This window comes from Rhinoderma darwinii, chromosome 2, assembly GCF_050947455.1.
Source record: "Rhinoderma darwinii isolate aRhiDar2 chromosome 2, aRhiDar2.hap1, whole genome shotgun sequence".
NCBI lineage: Eukaryota > Metazoa > Chordata > Amphibia > Anura > Rhinodermatidae > Rhinoderma > Rhinoderma darwinii.
The window spans coordinates 442,141,528-442,162,356 of NC_134688.1; the positions used below are offsets into that span (position 1 = coordinate 442,141,528).

General features: G+C 38.5%; 1 protein-coding gene across 2 annotated transcripts in view; it reads left to right on the forward strand.

Moving 5' to 3' along the window:
* GBE1 (1,4-alpha-glucan branching enzyme 1) overlaps window positions 1-20,829 on the forward strand; it is a 274,968-nt gene that overhangs the window by 233,533 nt on the left and 20,606 nt on the right. For both annotated transcript variants that reach the window (XM_075854471.1, XM_075854472.1), the window contains 3 exons: window positions 3,051-3,222; window positions 12,976-13,160; window positions 15,682-15,810. In XM_075854471.1, the coding sequence (XP_075710586.1) occupies window positions 3,051-3,222; window positions 12,976-13,160; window positions 15,682-15,810 (486 nt within the window). The remainder of the gene's footprint in view (window positions 1-3,050; window positions 3,223-12,975; window positions 13,161-15,681; window positions 15,811-20,829) is intronic.

Consider the following 20,829-nt stretch of genomic DNA (forward strand, 5'->3'; position numbering starts at 1 on the left):
TAACACTAATTCAAAACTGTGTAGATGAGCTCAGTTCAAGCCAGGATAACTTTTTGCCTTTTTTCCCTTCCCCCCCCCCCTCCATTGTCTTGTCATATGTATTGTAGATGTTAGTTAACTTTTCTTGTTATTTCTATTAAAGCAGAGTCAAAGTGACTGATAGAAAAAGGAGGGGAGTGCATCATACCAAAGTACTTGTTATTTGCAGGACTGCTTGTCCTTAAGATCAATGTAAAATGTATGAGGTTCTTGACATTTTTGGTGTTCAACATGTTGTAACTTCACAATACCCCTGTCATGACTTGTACTCTGTATTATATTGAATTGATACCATGTATGTTTTTGTTCATATGGAAAAAAATATATATATAATTAAAAAAAAAAAAAAGAAAATAATAATAAACCATACTAGAATGACAATTGTTTGGTCACTTCACCTCCCAAAAAATGGAATAAAAAGAGATCAGAAATTCGCATGTACCTAAAAATGGTAATGATTGAAACTACAGTTCGTTACGCAAAAAACAAGTCCTCGCACGGCTTTCTTGATGGAAAAAAAAAAAATAGAAAGAATTGTATTCGGCACACTTTTGAAAGGTAAAGTGGATTTTTATTTTTTGAAATTCCAGTGGCTATATGTGCAACGCTTCGGTCGTTAGGCCTTCATCGGGCACTGAGCCGTACTGGGGACTGTTTTAACCTAGCTGGTTCTCTGTAAATAATGGCATCTTGCTGCTTTAAATGGCGCTCAAAACGCCATTTAAAGTTCTCTAAATTCCTGTGAAACACCTAAAGGGTTAATGGCATGCCGCCATTATTTACAGAGCGCCAGCTACGTTAAAACAGTCCCCAGTACGGCTCAGTGTCCGATGAAGGTCTAACGACCGAAACGTTGCACATATAGCCACTGGAATTTAAAAAAATAAAAATCCACTTTACCTTTCAAAAGTGTGCCGAATACAATTCTCTCTATTTCTTCAACTGGGTTGGGACCCTATTGTGAGCACCTGAGAAAAACTAGTGCTATCTGAACAACTCCACACAGAAAAATAAAACGGTTATGGCTCTTAGAATAAGAGAACACAAAAAGTAAATTATTTTTTAGAAAAGTATTTTTTTGTGCAAACGCCATAAGACATAAAAAAAACTATTAACATATTGTATCGCCGTAATATTGTATCGCCCCGCAGAATAAAGTGAATGTCATTTATAGCGCACGGTGAACGCTGTACATTTTTTTTTATAAAAAAACAATAGTAGAATTGCTGTTTTTTAGTCACCACGCCACTTAAAAATATAATAAAAATTGATCAAAAAGTCGCATGCACCCCATGAAGCTGCAATGAATTCCTCAAGGGGTCTCTCGACTCTTCAATGGAAGAAAAATGAAATTTGCAAATTTCACCTCCACATTGTTTTAAATCCTGTGAAATGCCTGAAAGGGTTAAATAAACTTTCTAAATGCTGTTTTGAATACTTTGAGGGGTCTAGTTTTTAAAATGGGGTGTTTTATGGGGGTTTCTACATAGGCCCCTCAAAGCCACTTTAGAACTGAACAGGTACCTTAAAAAAAAGGCTTTTGACATTTTCTTAAAAATATGAGAAATTGCTGTTTATGTTCTAAGCCTTGTAACGTCCAAGAAAAATAAAAGAATGTTCAAAAACGATGCCAATCTTTGGAAAATATGGAAAATGTGAACTAGTAACTATTTTGGGTGGTATAACCGTCTGTTTTACAAGCAGATGCATTTAAATTCAGAAAAATTCTATTTTTTCTAAATTTTGCAATTTTTCACAAATAAACATTGAATATATCGACCAAATTTTACCACTAACATAAAGCCCAATGTCTCATGAGAAAACAATCTCAGAATCGCTTGGATAGGTTTAAGCATTCCGAAGTTATTACCACATAAAGTGAAATATGTCAGATTTGAAAAATGGACTCTCAGCCTTAAGGCCCAAACTAGGCTGCGTCCTTAGGGGTTAAATATAATCTACGCACCTATGCTATAATTCAGCCTCGCTTAGGGGCGTAGGAGCACACAGTTATCTATCAGAAGCCTCAACTGGGAAGCTGCACTACTTACCCTTTATTTTCTAGTTATTGGTCCCACCAGTGCTATGGGTGCATATTCAGCCGTACAAACCCTCCTCAAACAACACATCTGTTCACGAGTCTCTCGACTCTTCAATGGAAGAACATAGATAAATGTGTAGGCAAATACAGTATTAACTGTTGGATTGAAGCAGATTACTTGTCAAAAAGTACTTTGACTTTCTGTCCACACATGAGACTCTGTGGTAGTTGGAAAGTTCTATTGCTGGTCACATGACACAGCTGAGGACCAGAAAGGAGCGGATAACTCACAAATATAGCCGCCGGTAAGAAGACCACAATTTACAGAATGTGCCTCTCTAATGGGCCAGAGAATAAAACATTTTGTGGGAGTGCTTCTCTTAAGGGAAAACTCCACTTATGAACGACATTCTAAAAAATAACAAAGATTCAAATAAGCAACTAAAATAATTTTTGGTTTTACCTACAGATGTCAATGGACAAAACAACTTTAGCTATTTAATTAGATCTCAGGGGAAATGTTGTAAAAAGTGTAGACACTCATAAAATAGTCATCCCAGGTTCAGCCGCTGAAAACCCAACGGTCTGTTATCACTGCTGGAAGCTGTGGGTAGCCTCTGCATGGGAAATGTATTAGTATACTGTACCCATTAAAAATAAAAAAGTTGCAACTTCTCTATGCATCGGTTCTAAACGGGGGATCCCACTCTGTGCCACATTTGGCCTAAGAGATCATGTAGACATAGGTTGTCCAGTTGAGACAACACCTTTTTAAGGAAATAATTTTCATCTATAATGTATATCGAAATAATTAGCAAAGGACATTGAGATGCAATACCCAATGGAGAAAAATATTACTTATTCATCACTACATTTCCCTGCTTTGAGTGATAGATATTTGCTGTATATAAGGAAATGCTCCTTAATTCAGTCTTATAATTTTATGTTTGTTTCAAATTTGACTTTCTAGGCACTAGTTGGAGATAAGACCTTGGCTTTCTGGTTAATGGATGCTGAGATGTACTCAAACATGGGTGTGATGTCTCCATTAACATCTGTTATTGACCGTGGAATTCAACTTCACAAAATGATCCGACTGATAACACATTCCCTTGGAGGGGAAGGATACCTCAATTTTATAGGTAGGTGACGGTAGCTGGTTTCTAAATACAGAAGTTAAAATACATCATGTGCAGCCTTGCAGATTACTCTGCCCATTAGCTAAATTTGTAGTGTAGATGGCACAGTGGGTACAGATGTGTCCACCATTAGCTCTCTGCTATTTTTTTTAAGTACTCCACTTTTTCACTATACAAATTCAATACATTATCGCGACATACTAGCAAAACTCTTAACAGGCTGCAGTTCACATCACAACCACTGGGTGGCCACATATAACAGAAATAACTCCCGGCAGACGTGAGATTGTGTATTTTTTTCCAAAGCTGGTCATGTTGCGCCACTCATCCAGATATATTGAGCCAAGAGGAAAAGTAAGGAAGGATACAAACAATATGTGTCTCATGTTAAGATACTGCAGATGGGAATCGATATCCTGACACCTCACAGTACGCCTGAAGTCGTATTCACCAATTAAAAAAACAAACATATTTTCTGGTTGCTGAATAGTAGGATCATGTAGTGTGCACTAAATTATCCCCTTTATGGTGATCTAATTGATATTCCTTTCTGTTGAAATATCATCCGTCACTGCTATACTCTTGGGAGTACTCTACTGTCTTTTACTTAAAAAGTTTGCCTTGTTCTTTGATAAAAACACGTTTAACAGGTTTTCCTACCACCGACAAGTCTATCGCAAGCGTGTATGTATAATAGAGGCCACCTCTGCGACTACTATGGAGTCCTTGGATAAGGAGGCCCAACCCTAGTTCTTTTTGCTATTGGGAAGCAACAACCTGCGCAGGGCTCCCTTCTACAGAGGAACTGCATTGTTCGCAAGGGAGGTGGGATTCTGAAAAGGCCTTAATGGCAAAACCCAGCACCATAATGGTAGGACCAGTTGCTGTGGGGCCCTCTCTTGTGTTTCTGTCATTTAAGCAGTACATTTTAGTGCTGAAGAGGTGCAAAACCGCTAATAAATATTTACAAGGAGCCATGTGGAAAAACCTGAAATTTAGGAGGTTCACAATGTATCTAGATTAAAACCCTCACGTAGCAACTAGTTGTATTTATTTATTCAATCAATATAAAATGATTTGTGCACTTTGGTGACAGATACTCCCAATATATTCAAAATGGCATAAATTGGGATCCCCAAAAAGACTTAAATACAGTAAATATTTCTGTGCACCTTTTTTTTATAGCACTATGGAGCCGTTTTATACATACTTTTAGTATTTTGCTGGTATTTTGCCAATACAGGGGCCATGACAAATCCATTTTCAGACTAGAGCACCAAAGCATTGCTAGAAAATACAAAACATGCGGTATTTAAAGTAGTGGAACAAGTCATTTCACATTTGTAAACCATACAGCATTTCCATTTTGTCATTATTTTCATGGAAAGACTGACCTTGAAATGTAAGACACATGTACCTAGCATTATTGAAGTTGTTTTATTGCTGATGCTGAGCTCATAGCCACAGGCGTTTATTTCAAGGCTGCTCTGACTTCTAATTTCTCAGCATTTTTTTGCTTCCGTCGTAATTTGCATTGTCTCATATTGTTAAGCTGTCTGAATGTTAACTATTTATTTTGAGAATGTGTACACAGCAAGCGGAAATTCTTATTAAACTGTTCCTGTATTAAGCAGAGGGAACTTTTAGCTGATGGGAAGCAGCAGGCAAAACGAATGTGTGCTATTTTACTGGCCTAATATTTGCTTATGGGGAAAAGCGTATGCAATTTTTTGCCTTTTTGGTAAAAAGTCAATTTTCTTACATGTAATAAAGATGAATCACTTTTTTTTAATCCAGTTTCCTATTTAAAGGACCTTTTTAAGCTTCACAAAATATGATTAGTTATCTAACTGGCTGCTTCTTCCCAAAGTGCAGATTATAGATCCCTGAGGGTAAATACCATGCGGTTTGGTTTTCTTAAGAACACATTAAAAAAATAAAAAAAGCATAAAAATTTGTGCGCAAAATGCAGAAGTAAGCAAGTTGTTTTTTTTGTTTTTTTTTTTCTTTACGTTATTTTATAATAAACATGCAAAACAAATCAGAAAAAATACAAAACCCAATATTGAGGTCAAATAGGTGAAGTGGAAACACATTGTTCCCCTATTTTAAAATTCAGTAATAACAACTGTATAAAACAACATATAAAGAACCTTACAGGAATTGAGTAGTTGACATCATTGTATGCATGTATGCCTAATGTAGGGCATGTTGAACTAGTGTAAGGGGTTTACCTACTAGGAGCCCTTTCTATTAAAGTGAATGTATCATCAAGAAATTACGTTCTTTTTATTCTAAAAAAAAATAAATCATTTTATTATATGAAAAAAATCTTGAAATATTTTAGTTTTCACATTGGCCATTAGAGCAGACACATTGGGCTAAAACCTTATTTTTTTCAGCTCACTTGTTAGATTTGCTGTGTAGACTGGGATGGAGTCAGCAGAAAGTGAGCAATTTAATGGGGTTGTCAAGGATTTTCCTTCCAGATACCGTGCCACACTTGTCCATGGGTTGTGTTTGGAATTGGGTCTGAACACCATTGAAGTGAATGGGGCTGAGCTGCAATACCATATACAACCTGTGGACAAGTGTGGCATATTTTCTTGGACGAAAGCATCTATATTTGGATACATGTCTTTATTGATCGGTCTATTGTGATCCTGTGGACTGAATAATGCAAGATCACAATACCATACACAAACATACATAGGGCTCTGAGTGCATCTTCCCTGTCACTCCCTGGTCTCTTGGAGGGGAAGCTGTACTTTCACTTCCTGGAGACTGTAAAGGCCACATGTAACGGATTTGCTGCAGAAAATTTCTGCAGCATTTCCGCTATAACTAACAAATTTCTGCACCATTTCCTGCATTTTTTACTGCAGAAAATAATTCGGATTTGCTGCGTTTTTTCAGCCTGCCTGTGTAAGGGCTTGTACACACCTAATGGAATTGCTACAGAAAATTTCTGCAGCGATTCTGCAGAAACTAGCAGGATTTTCGTTGTGGAAAAGCCGCACTATTTCCTGCGTTTTTTACTACAGAAAATGGTGCGGATGTTGCTGCGTCTTTCTCAATGTTGGGAGATGGTGACATCTCTGAAAAACGCAGCAATTCAGTCCACTTTCCACAGCAGGAATTGACATGCTACAGTACGAAAAATACACACCGCAGGTCAATTTCTGTTCGGAAATTTTACGCAGCGTGTAGATGAGATTTATTGGCTCTCACCGCTTTGCTGCAACTGCATTCTGCATATTTTCCGTCCGCAATTACAGACGGAAAATATGCAGCAATTCTGCTACGTGTGGTGATATCTAATGTCTCATTCAGTCCACTTTCTGCAGCAGTAATTGACATGCTCTGGAACTATAAATATGCACCGCAGGTGAATTTCTGGACTGAAATTATCCGCAGCACGTGGTTGAAATTTGTTCATTCACACCCACTCTGCTGCTACTGTATTCTGCTGCGTATTTTCCATCCGCAATTCCGGACGGAAAATACGCAGCAATTCCGTTAAATGTGGACAAGCCCTAATAGTCTAGATTCATAGTCAACTGGGAATATCAACCGATTCCCATGTATTGCAGCTGCCATAAAGCACTCACCTCCTCCTGCACTACTACTGGTTTATTAAAATCCTTTCCCTGCACGTGCCCAGAACACTGGGCATAATACCACACCACCAATGCTACAATTCAAACCTCCCTAGAGATCGTTTGACATTTTGCAAAGGGAGAAAACCTAAACCTTCTTTCTGTATGTCCTACAGAAAGAAGGTTTAGGCTTTAAAGAAACCTCTGCTTACAGTTCAACTCCTCGTATATGTTGGTAAAACTTTATTTTAATGTTTGGAGTTATACTTAGTTTTATTTTTAATAAAAAGTTAATATTGCAAAAACTCAATGCTAATTTGCTACGGTCTGTTAAAGATCATCCCCCTAATACAATAAATAAAATGTTCCTTTTCGGATATTTTTGTTATTCATTAGCACCCTATTGTTTTAAATCCCATTAAATGGTCTCCCTGTCTCTTTGTCATTTTATAGTTTTAGAAGAAACAACTTAAAATTAATTACAGAAACACAAATCTCAGTGGTATGTCCTCGTACTTACCTCCACATTATCCATGCTTCACATGTTGCTGTTTACAGAGGAAATGTGAGGATAAAAGCTTGGTATTTCTCTGTGGAGTTATTGAATTATCTTTTGTATTGTTTTTAATCTATTGTTACATAGCTTATATGCCTGGAGTAAGATTAAAGTTGAAATTTCCAAATTTGGACAACTGTAATATTGCAAAAAGTTCAACAGCTGTGGTTAAGTAAGGGAAAGTGCAAGACTGCCTAGAATTTTGCATATTTTTATAAATACAAAAAAAAAAATGAATGTACAATGCAAAGGGCAGATAGATCTTGCTTAGGAAGCACTACTGCTAAGGCACAGAATCTGGGCCGGGACGAGGGGTGAGCAAGTTTAGGCGACCGTCCAGGGGGACACTTCATGTAATGCAGAAAGGGGCACAATTTTCTTAATAAAAAAAATTAACTGTTGCGGCACTACAGTCTAAGGTTAGTTTTCTCTGCCTGTGCGCTGTACTGCAATATGCATTACATTTTCTGGGGCAACTGGGCCGTGTGCAGGCTTTAGAAAGGGGCATGTCATGCAGGAGGAGAGAAACACTGACCAATGAGTGCTTCAGTTAGTCTGAAGAGGGAAGCGCTTATTGACCAGTGTTCCTTTCCTCCTTTATGGCATACCCCACTTCTGATGTCGGTGCCACAGCCCCAGCAAATAGAATGCATGTTGTAGTGCAGTGCTGAGGCTGTACGCAGGCAGAGCAGTCTAACCGTAGCGCCGTGGCCCGCTGTTGACCACAAGGAGGGGAGTGAGACTGATTCCTGTTCTCTCCACATCCCCACACACAACGACATTGCCACTGCGACCTCTCTGTGCGGAGTACTGCTGTCATAGCTCATGGTGCCTCTCCGGCACCATTACCATGGCAACACATAAGCTCCTCCTGGCCTGGGAGCAAATCACTCCATGCGGCACTTTGCTGCTGCCTCCGTTCTGTTCAGCGCTACACGCAGCCAAAAATGGAAGGGGGAAGGACAGAGGATGGTTAGTCCATGGGGTGCCCTCCTTGCGTGGTAGTACCATTAAAAAAAAAAAAAAAAAAGTGCCACCAAATAGAAACCCTGATGGCAGTGTAATTTTAGCTTCTATTAGTAAAGATTTCCAAGAAATTTTCATTTGTAGTTTTAATGCCGGCATCCGGTGGCCCCAGCAAATTCAAAGGTGGTAGATGCCATATCAGCAGCGAGCATGTCAGTGAGGAGCTCTCAGCTCATTCATCTGACTGGCTACAGATCAGGTCAATCAGATAACCGAAACGGCCTGTGCTGAACTGTCAGGCGTATTGGGAACTGTTTTTTTTTCCACAGGTAGAGGGAGTTAAAGCAGGCAAATTACATTGGTACTTTCCCTGGAGATCTTTCGACCCATGGGGGGGATATTACTTGGGAAGTTATGGGGTGATTAAATAATATATTTTTAAAAAAAATGATTTAAATTAAATATTTACATGGACTGCATACATAAATGGTGGAAGTACACTTAAACTAGGTTTACATTTTTGGGTGTTTTGTGTGGGGGGTGTCATTTGCCTTATCTGCCTGGGGCACCAAAATACCTTGTCCTGGTCCTACGGAATGATACATTTGTCCTCTGTTCATTTATTCCCAAGCTTGTTGTTTGAGGTCTGTCTCATAGTTTAAGCTAGTTCATACATACAGTGACATATTCGACAAGTATACATTCATTTCCATCAACATTCATGTCCTTTTGCTGCCGGAAGGGGAAAAAAACATTTTCTCAAGCAAGGTTCATTCTGTGTTGTCGTACCTAGTTTTCTACTCATTGTATAAAAATAATTTTAATATATGGTACATGAATGTACTAATACAGGTTTCAGCTTATCCACTTGGGAAACTACAACTCCAAGCATGCGGAAGAGTAGACTGGACTCTTTGTTTTAAAGCCTGCCCATAGAGCCATAGCTTATCTGAAGTGGTCTTTCTCCAGTGCTAGTGATATGTATTGCTAGGTGCACTTTCAACCGGCAGTTAGAGAACCACACAAAAGTTCTCCTGATACCAAAGCCCCGATGTAAAAACAACTAAAAAAAATTGGTATAGTGTTTTGAAAACTTTTTTTTTTTATTGAGCTAAATAATGGTATTTACAAAAATCAGTCTTATCATTTCTGTATTTCTGTTGGCCCAAATCTTGAAGAGTCCTCTTACTCTACTATGGTTACCTACCCAGAGGAATTGTAGAACCTTCTTTTGAAATGCTTACAGGCCTGGACGAACCACTGCTACTCGAAGAGTATGGGTCAAATATATATATTTATTGTTTGAATCGCCTTTTTGTATTTACATTAACACGTGACATTTATTTAGGCTTTAATGTTAAAGCTTCCTGATTCCTACAGAGATATTTATGGTGCCGAGTGAGAAATTATTTCTATAGAAACTTCTAGGTTATTTACAATGTCCATCTCCCATTTTGCCATGGACATCAATTTAGTCAGATTCCATATTTTCGCATCTACACCGAGTTCCAAATTATTATGCAAATGTTATTTTTCACAGATTTTCCTAAATAGTCGATGCAAATGACAGTCAGTATAATCTTCAAGCCATCAACCGTTGGAGTATAATGCAAATTTTATTGACCAAACCTCCTAATGATAACAGATTTTTTTTTTTAGAAGTAAAAAACTCAAAATGCACTGTTTCAAATTATTATGCACAACAGAGATCAAAACATTTTAAAGGTTGTAAAGAGAACTAAAATGGTAATTTGTTGAATTTGCAGCATCAGGAGGTCATATTTACAGAAATCAAAAGCTCTTTCAATCCAAAAAAACTTAGCAGGCCAAGTTACATGTTAACATAGGACCCCTTCTTTGATATCACCTTCACAATTCTTGCATCCATTGAATTTGTGAGTATTTGGACAGTTTCTGCTTGAATATCTTTGCAGGATGTCAGAATAGCCTCCCAGAGCTTCTGTTTTGATGTGAACTGCCTCCCACCCTCATAGATATTTTGCTTGAGGATGCTCCAAAGGTTCTCAATAGGGTTGAAGTCAGGGGAACATGGGGGCCACACCATGAGTTTCTCTCCTTTTATGCCCATAGCATCCAATGACACAGAGGTATTCTTTGCAGCATGAGATGGTGCATTGTCATGCATGAAAATACATTTTGCTACAGAAGGCACGGTTCTTCTTTTTGTACCACGGAAGAAAGGGGTCAGTCATAAACTCTACGTACTTTGCAGAGGTCATTTTCACACCGTCAGGGACCCTAAAGGGGCCTACCAGCTCTCTCCCCATGATTCTAGCCCAAAACATGACTCCGCCACCTCCTTGCTGACGTCGCAGCCTTGTTGGGACATGGTGGCCATTTATAAACCATCCACTACTTCATCCATCTGGACCATCCAGGGTTGCACGGCACTCATCAGTAAACAACACGGTTTGAAAATTAGTCTTCATGTATTTCTGAGCCCACTGCAACCGTTTCTGTTTGTAAGCATTGTTTATAGCATTGTAATAGCTTTATGCACTCTTGCAAACCTCTGGAGGATCCTACACCTTGAGGTTCACGGGACTCCAGAGGCACCAGCGGCTTCAAATACCTGTTTGCTGCTTTGCAATGGCATTTTAGCAGCTGCTCTCCTAATCCTATTAATTTGTCTGGCAGAAACCTTCCTCATTATGCCTTTATCTGAACGAACCCGTCTGTGCTCTGAATCAGCCACAAATCTTTTCACAGTACGATGATCACGCTTAAGCTTTCTTGAAATATCCAATGTTTTCATACCTTGTCCAAGGTATTGCACTATTTCACGCTTTTCGGCAGCAGAGAGATACTTTTTCTTTCCCATATTGCTTGAAACCTGTGGCCTGCTTAATAATGTGGAACGTCCTTCTTAAATAGTTTTCCTTTGATTGGGCACACCTGGCAAACTAATTATCACAGGTGTCTGAGATTGATTACAATGATCCAAAGAGCCCTTAGACACAATACCATCCATGAGTTTAATTGAAAAACTAATAATTAAATGTTTATGACACTTAAATCCAATGTGCATAATAATTTTGAACACAGTGTAAAAGGAGAGGTTCCTTCTAACTCTGGAAAATCCCCAGTTCTATAGATACCCTTGTCTTTTTCTTCTATTTCGGTTAAGATATCCAAAATCCTTGTAGGAAATATAGGTTTCAGAGAGAGGAGGTTGTCTGGTTTATAGGCTGTCTGTAGATTTAAGGCAATCACAGCTAGTTAGCGTGGGTACATAAGGTTGGGCACCTTTGGGTATATCGACCATTTTGGGGGTTTTGATCCCTGTGAATATGGTAAAGTCTGGGGCATGGACTTTGCTCTAGATGCCAGGCTAAAGGAGATGAATAGAGATATTTACAATAATCAGTCCCAATCCACTGGTTCTGTTGATGCAAATCTTGAAGAATCATCTTATTCTACTGTGGTTCCCTGCCTAGAGGAATAGAGAACCTTCATTTGAAAGACTTTCAGGCCAGGACACAAGTACTGGTATTCGAAAAGTATGGAACAAATATAATTTTTAAAAATATTGTTATTTTAAGCGCTACATTTTTTCCACCCATTTTCAATTAAAATTAAAGCATTTCTCCAGGATTACAATAAAAGTTTTTATTTTTGGTGTTTTTTGTTTTTTTTGGGCTTATTTATTTTCTTAGAAACCGCTCCAATCTTCTCTGCTTGCTGGTCTTGCAGCTCAGCCACACTCACTGAAAGACATAGCCAATGGACAAGAGTGGCGCTGTTTCTGGGAAAACTAACTGACAAACGGAAAATGCATTTAAAGGGTTATTCCCAAGTTGAGTCCAAAAATAGTTTTTTATGCTTTCTAATCTAAAATGAATTATAAATCAATTGCTGTTAAAAAAATAAATAAAAATTCCCTAACTACCTTTTTTTTAAACTTGATAACTCAGCTAGTGCTGGTTATCTTTTATAAAAAGGGGCGTGAGCAGTTCGATGTCAATCAAGCCGCTCTACGTTGCTAGCTAATGTAGTTCTAGCAGCATCGGGAGAATGATCGTCTCAACCAGGCATGGTAAGCCTGGTTGAGACGAACACACTGTGAATTGCAACACTCCGGCACCCTTCTCTGTAACATTTTTCCCCTCCTAGCGGAAAGCCACTTCTCCCCATTGCGGAAAGCCACTCCCCCCCCCCCCCTCGCGCTAAGCTGCATCCCCCCTGCAGTACCTTAAGCAGACCGTTGATGTGTCCTCAGGAATGGTGGCGGGCCCGGTATCTAATGCGCATGCGCCGATATGCGCGTTCATGAGAGAAATTACATCGTCTCCTAAGGACGGAGAGGATATTGTGCAAGCGCGGCCACCGCAAAAGGTAAATAGTGGTGGCCGGATCCCTAGACAACGAGCTACAAACAAAGAGGGACTGACAGCGACATGAAGAATGAATATAAAGAAAACGACATCAGTAGGATAAAGCCAGGTAATTACAAAAAGTAATAATTTTAGAAGGGTGAGCTTAATAGCTAGATTTATGAAGATGGGAATAGCCCTTTAACTATTATGAAGGTTTTGCAATGCTGACTAGAAGCTGCACAGTTTTTATATTGTATCTCTACATTAATACATATGCACATTTTATTTTCGCATGTAGGTAATGAATTTGGCCATCCAGAATGGTTGGATTTCCCAAGAAAGGGGAATAATGAAAGTTATCATTATGCCAGGAGACAGTTTCATCTGGCTGATGATCAGTCTTTGCGCTACCGATTTCTTTATGCTTTTGACCGAGACATGAATAGATTAGAGGAAAAGTTTGGCTGGCTGTCATCACCTCCGGTAAGTTCTGCACAAAAATGTAATTTAACATTTTTAATTTCCTTTTCATGTACTATTTATCTCTGTCACGTTGCATAATCATACACTTGTCATTCTATACGTTGATTTGCTGCATGGTGTGGATATTAAGTGGATGGTGCCCTGAGTGATTTCTCTCCTGGTTTTCTAAGATCTATATAATCCTAAAGTAGGGAGCATGGCTTTTTGTTGAAATGTCAATGTAAATACTAATTTAATTGAAGTTGACAATAATAGACCAGCTCTTTAGAAGTGGGACCTTTGGCAGTCATTCATTAATAACCTCAGACAGCAAGTAACTGACATAGCCATGTAAATTTAAGACCGAATTGTAATAATGGAGTAAAAATTCAATAGTAGTATTATAATAATATTATGATTCCTTTTTTATTAATAATTATAATATGGAATATCCAATATATGATAAAATGACATGTAATATATGGAATCACTACAAAATATAGACTTCTATTCAATTATTTATATTTTTATTTTTCAATGTTCCACTAAGATTCTGTTCACATTAGCATCATTTCCACAGAGCCATGACAGTTATGTTAGATGCATTTACCAATGGATACCGGCGACTCCTAAGGCTGGGTTCACACAGAGTTTTTTGCAGGCAGAAAATCTGCCTCAAAATTCAGCTTGGAATTTTGAGACAGATTTTACTCTGCCTGCACGACGATTTTCGCATCGTTTTTCGACCGCGGCCATTGAGCGCCGCGGGCATAAGACGCTGCGAAATGCGCTTTCTCTGCCTCCCATTGATGTCAATGGGAGGTCAGAGGCGTAAACGCCCAAAGATAGGGCATGTCCCTTCTTTTTCCCACGAGACGGTTTTTCCGCTCGCGGGAAAAAACGCCTCCGTCTCCCATTGAAATCAATGGGAGGCATTTTCGTAAGTTTTTTTTTTCCAACGCGGTTTCCACGTAAAAAAAAAGTGTAAAAAAAAAACAAACTCTACTCTTCTATTTTTGCAAATGTATCACATTTAAATGTTTTCAGATCATCCAACTAATTTTAATATAAGATGAAGACAACACAAGTAAACACAAAATATGGCTTTTAAACGATCATTCAATTTATTGAAGGTACAAATTTATTCAAAACCTATAGTACTCATGTAAAAAAGTTATTGCCTCCGTAAACATAACTGGTTGTAACAACTGCAATCAAATGTTTGTGATCACTTGCGACGAGTCTTTTACCCGCTGTGGAGGAATTTTGGCCCACTGTTTTTTGAAGGATTGCTTTAATTTGACTACATTGGCGGGTTTTCGGGTTACTCCAAAATTGTAATTTTGTTTCTTTTAAGGCGTTCAGAAGTGGACTTGTTTGTGTGCTACGGATCCTTGTCCTGCTGCATTACCCCTGTGTTTTAAGACGATGATTTTTTTGTAATTTTTTTATAATGAAAATACAAAAAAATGTTCACATAGTCCAAAAAAGTAATCATATGTAACCCCTGATCAAACCCATTCACACAGCCCTCTGTAATCGACGGGAAAAAAAAAGTTTTAAACTTGCGGAGCTGGTCTCTGGCATGCTTTCTCAGTGGAGCTGCTCTGGAATAGTACCTTAATAAAAAATATATATAATATTTTTTTCCCAAAAACAGGTATTTTAGCGATTCCAAACCTTAGCATTATAGTAAATGTATGTATGATGACTGTAGGTACCATTAGTTTTAAATGTTATAAATTGGTCCCTTTTATGACAAGATTAATATGTTTGTTTCATTAAATATTTCTAAGGTTTTATTTATTTTGTTTGCTAACAAAATCTTTGTTTAATACCAGTTTCATTGTTTAAAGGGGTTGTCCCAAGATTAAATGTTATCCTTTAACCACTGGATAGGTGATAACATGCTGATCGGTGGGACCCCCACTGGTCATGAAAATGGTTCTGTTCCTTCGAATGAATGGAGCGGCAGGTCGCGCATTCACCCTGCTGCTCCATTTATTCTCTATGGCACTGCCGGAGATAGCCGAGCGCTGTACTCGGCTATCTCGGGCAATCCCATAGACAGTAAATGGAGCAGCAGTGCACATGCTCGACCTGCCGCTCCATTCATTCAAAGGGACAGGACACCCGTTCTTGCGATCGGTGGGAGGTCCCAGCGGTCAGACCCCACTGATCAGCATTTTATCACCTGTCCTGTGATTAGGGGATAGCATTTAATCTTGGGCAACCCCTTTAAGGTAATTTTCCAATGCCAACTGTTTTATCAGCTTTGAGGTCACAAACTATAGTGATTGTGGCGTCAACAAATATAGGGGGCTCCCTTTGACCCCCTTTAGATCCGATAACCCAATCACTTAGACAAATAGTTTTATACAGGCATCATGGGGCCTAAATAAATCCCCCAGACCTGTTCTATGAGAATGCCTATTAAGACACACCTTGGGTATTCCACATTTATTAATTTAATCAGTATTTGGAAGAGCTCTGAGGTTTATTGTGTTTTCGTTGTTGTAAAAAGTCATTTTGTTTCACTTAGGCCTATGTCAGTACAAAGCATGAAGGTGACAAGATTATTGTATTTGAGCGGGCAAATCTTCTTTTCATCTTTAATTTCCATCCTTACAAGAGCTTCACTGGATACAGAATAGCCGTAGATAAACCTGGAAAATATCCTTTTAAATTCAAATTTTTATTAAGTGAACATCAATGTACCCAGGATATAAAGCATTTTAACATGCAAATATTAACTCTACAAACATAAGTAAAATACAGCTCAGATGTGTAATATTACTTATAATAAAAGCTTAAAAATGTAAACACGTGACAACGTAGATAGTAGATTGTTTTCTACAATATTGTAGAAACCATTCAGAGAAGAAAGGTTGTATGTAGCGCCAATACAAACAAGGACCTCAGGTGTCAGAGGATTCTTGACTGACATTAAATGACACTCACTGCCCACGTGCCCCCTGTTCGGTAGGTGCAAAGTAAGGTTAATCAGTCGATAGCTGTTATTTCCTTATCCACAATTTAATGAGAAAGTGGATCTCCATTTATAGGGGATCCCCCTCTCTTGCAGACTGTTTAACTGGGGACAAAGTGCCGTACGAGAGAGAGTCAAACATGAAAAATCTTTCATCGGTATTGGCGACCCCTCGTAATTCATGTTTAGGATGTTCATGAACATAACAAAGGAGTTCAGTCTGAACAGTGGGGTCAGCAAGCTTTCATAGCTTGTTCCTATATTTGGAAGTAGGGATCAACCAGGCTTTAGGTAGCGTCAAATGTAGAGTTGTGGCAGTGCAACACTTTTGTAAACTGTTCCAAAGTATGGTCTGTAAAAATCTGGGTAACAACCCTATGGGCACTGTAATGACTCCCAATTGGTAGTTGTTACTTGACATTTGATAAAATTCGGAAATGTCTACATAGTTTATGAAAATAATTTACACAACAGCTATGTATTCCCAGCTAATATTAATTTGAAGGGGAAATGCTCTTTAACCCCTTCCCACATTGTGCCGTAATAGTATGTTGTGGGTACTTACGGCACCACGCTTGCAGTGCAGGCATGGCATACAATAGAGCTGTATCTGAGCCCTCAGCAGTGGGTGTCATCAGATAACACTGATCCAGGTCATTTAACCCCTTATTAGATGCCATATTCAATACCGACTGCAGCACCTTAATGATTTTAGAACGGGACATGGCTTCCTCTGTAAGCCCATTGGCGCCCCCACAGCACAATCACGGGATGCTGATGGGTTTTTCCCAGGTCTGCGATGTATGTGAGCCTCTTAGGTCCTGTCTTACGTAGGGCCTAATAGGCTTCATGACAGTGTAGCACTGACTAATGCATTGCAATACAAACATATTGCAATGTATTATGTAAGCCATCAGAGGATCACATTTTAAACTGACATAGTGGGACTAGGAAAGGTTCTAAAAATAATAAGTTTAATACAGTTTGCAGGAAAAATAATACTGTAAAAAACAAAGCAAATCCTTGTTACCCTTTAGAAAATGTTTGGAAAATAATGAAAAAACTATACATAATTTATATTGCCACAACCAAAACGACCCATGAAAAATAAAAAACACTGGCTTAATTGCTGTTTTTTTTTTTATTCAGCACCCTCCGAAATAAAAAAGCAATAAAAGTTGTGGTTATCTGGGTTTTTAAAATTGATGGCCTATTCATCGCATAGGCTGTAAATATTAGATCGGTGGAGGGCTGACTCTCGGCACCCCAGCCGATCAGCTGTACGAAGTGGCCGCAGCGCTCGTACAAGCGCCGCAGCCTCTTCATTATTTTTGATGGTTTTCCCTTGCGTTTGTACTTGCATGCGCCATTACAATCATAGCGGCTTTGCAAGTTATTGCACCAATGTTTTATTCAATTGAGTGGGACAGTGGTACAGTGCTTTGCACAGCTGATTGGCGGAGGTGTCGAGAGTCGGACCCCCACTGATCTAGGATTTTAAAAACCTGGATAAGCCCTTTAATCAATAAGTCCTAGGTACCCAAAAATTACACTAATTAAAACTACAACTCGTCCAGCAAAAAAACAAATAAAACTTAAAACTTTGTTGACGAAAAATAAAAAAATGTATGGCTCTTGGGATGCAGCGACAAACACATTATTATTTTTTGTAAAGTAGTAGGACATAAAACAAAAATGTATGAACTACATATTACTAATTGTAACTGTTACGATCAGGTTCCTGAGATCTACAGAGAGAGCGGACAAATAAGGTGGCACAATTTCACCTATAGCAACTCCCTTTTCCATGACTTTAGTTAGGGTCGAGGTACACAGCTGGCCCCAGGACTTCGGTGCCTCTAGCTAGTCTACTAATTTGTTGTTTTAATGTCAGTGGTAAGTGAACCAGACGGCTTTTCGTAGGAGATCTGTTTGCTATAGGTAAGATCCACAAAAGTCTAATGACATGTAGCAAAAATATGATGCGGCAGAGTCAGGCAATTAAGGGATCGTGATGTATCAGAGCTGGTACGAGGTACAGAAGCAGTACTCAAGAGGGTAGTCAAGCACTCCAGGTTTCGGCAAAAGTAACACAGCAGAATTGGGTATACGATACATAAGCGTGGTTGGAAGAGTATTCCAGGTTTCGGTAAAGGAGATGTAGCTGGAGATGAGTGGAGTATGCAGTAAGTAGGATAATCCAGGAGAATAGTCAGGAACCAAACAGGTCACAATAAAAAGAGTCAAGTTCAAAGTCCAAGACCGCAAAATGTCACAACCGGGAGAGGGGAAAACCTAAACCCCCTCTTCCACTTGTTCATAATATAATCACAGTGATGATCAAAGGGAAGTAAGGAGGAAAGGCACATATAGGCCCGATATGTGATCATTGGTAATGACTCATCGTTGATGATAATAATAACCTAAAAAGGAGTCAATATACCACTAGTTACTATAAAACGTATAAATGTTATTGTGTACAAATACATAAAAGCTATTACATAAAGTTAGAGATGATCGCGACCACAGTATGTGAAGATGGAAACCAGACAGCATAAGTCTGAAATGATAATATACATGTGATACATATATGGCAAGAAATGAGGATATGTGTATATATACAAAATGTATATAAGAGTTTTACTTGAAATACTGATAGGGGAGTCACTTATGTGATAGCCCAGGTAAAGCTCACAAACATATGATGACATGTGTTAGTAGCACATGTCAGGCAATCAACCACCAAACACAAGGTATAGTAGGTGAAGTGGCTGGACAATGATGGTCACATAAACACAGAGGTACAAAATACAACATATCCTGAGTACCAAATAACAGTCTTACCCATAGCACAGTGTCTGGCGTCGCTCCCCCAACGCACGTTTCGGCGGAAGCCGTCGTCTGGGGGTGCATATTATAATTTCAGAGTTATGCTGTCTGGTTTCCATCTGCACACACTGTGGTCGCTATCATCTCTGTAACTTTTTTATGTAATAGTTTTTATGTATTTGTACACAATAAAATGTATACGTTTTATAGTAACTAGTGGTATATTGACTCCTTTTTAGGTTATTATTTTGAAAACCTAAAACTGTACCTGGTACAAAGACCAGCGTGCTGGCGCTTTTGATAAAACGCGTAGCACTGGTCAGAAGGAGGTGCACTCTGTGAATGTGGTGCTGGATGGCATCAGTATAAGTATGTAACCATAACGACTCGTAGAATAAAGTTAACATTTTATGGTGAATGCTGTAAAAAACTAAATCCTCAAAAACTATGGTAGAATTGCTGTTATTATTCCATTTCCCCTCAGAACAAATTGATAAGTTACTCAATACATTATATGTACTCCCAAAATAATGGCATTAAAAAGTACAACTCATCCCGCAAAAAAACCGATTCTATTCTAAATCTACGTCAATGGAAAAAGTTCTGGCTTTCAGAATGCAGTGACGAAAAAGCATAACAAATCTTTGCATCCTTTAGAGACTATGGAAACCTTTTGGTGACAATTTTTTTGATGTTATTGTAATGTATGAATATGTTAGTTACAAACACTTTTTTAATATACTTAAAAAAAAAAAAAATTCTTTAAACGTTGCAGCTTCTATGTATTCACTTTACATAGAAGCTGCAGAATGCCGCTCTAAGGCGAATCCGTCATTGAGCTCAACAGGCCGCTAGGCTCCTGTGTGTCCCTGATACCACATCTGACCTGAATACTATTAAAAACTAAATCCGCTCTCCTGACATGTCTGTTTTAGTAAATACCTGCATTCCCAACAAAATAATAATGTTGGAGTACTCCGAATCCCTTTAAATGTATGTACAAATTGACAACTAGGTTTTACCATTTCCCTTGTCAATAAAACATATCCCTATACACTCTGACCCTGTCACTGTGTAGGAACAAACCCGATTGATAAAAGGAACGGTAGGACGCGTTTGTCCATTTATTTAACATTTCCAGGAAGCATAACTGAGGAATGGCACAATGCAGAGTTCTAAGAAAAGATGTTCCAGAATGATTTCATGCGGGATACATGTATTTACTAAAGAGACATGTCAGGAGAAGTGAAAAATAATCTTTAATCACATATTCCTATAAATGTCCGTTTTACACTATAAGTGCACTTATATATAGTCATGGTTATAACATCTTTTATTAGGCTAGCAACATGGTGCTCATAATCCGTATCATGACTGAGAACATCTAAACCAGAAGCTCTTAACCTACGGGGTACATGCCATGTCTCTAGGGGATACTCGCACAGTCGTCATGCTGTGCTTCTTGCAAGCAGCAATGTGAATGATTAAAGACTTGGGGGTTCTTTGATGTACTTTGAGTAGGGGGTACTTGGTTTAGAAGCATTGAGAAACACCGATCTAAACCCAGCCAAGGTTGTGTTAATAGACGTTGATAAAAACCGGTGAAGAATACAAGAGTTTGTGTTACAGAGTGATTTCTAGGTCATAGGGCCAATAACTCAATATGACAAGACTTTTGATTCTAAACCGCTCGATTGCACTGAATTAAAAACAAAAAAAAAAAACATTATCCTGCTTAATTACCTTTATATCTGAGCAGAATTGACTTCTGATACTGAATTTTAAGTTGTGCAATTTAGGTTATTCACTCTACCCCCAAGGCCATTTTTATTCTCATTTATTTTCAATTTGTGAAAGTACGCACTGGTTCAA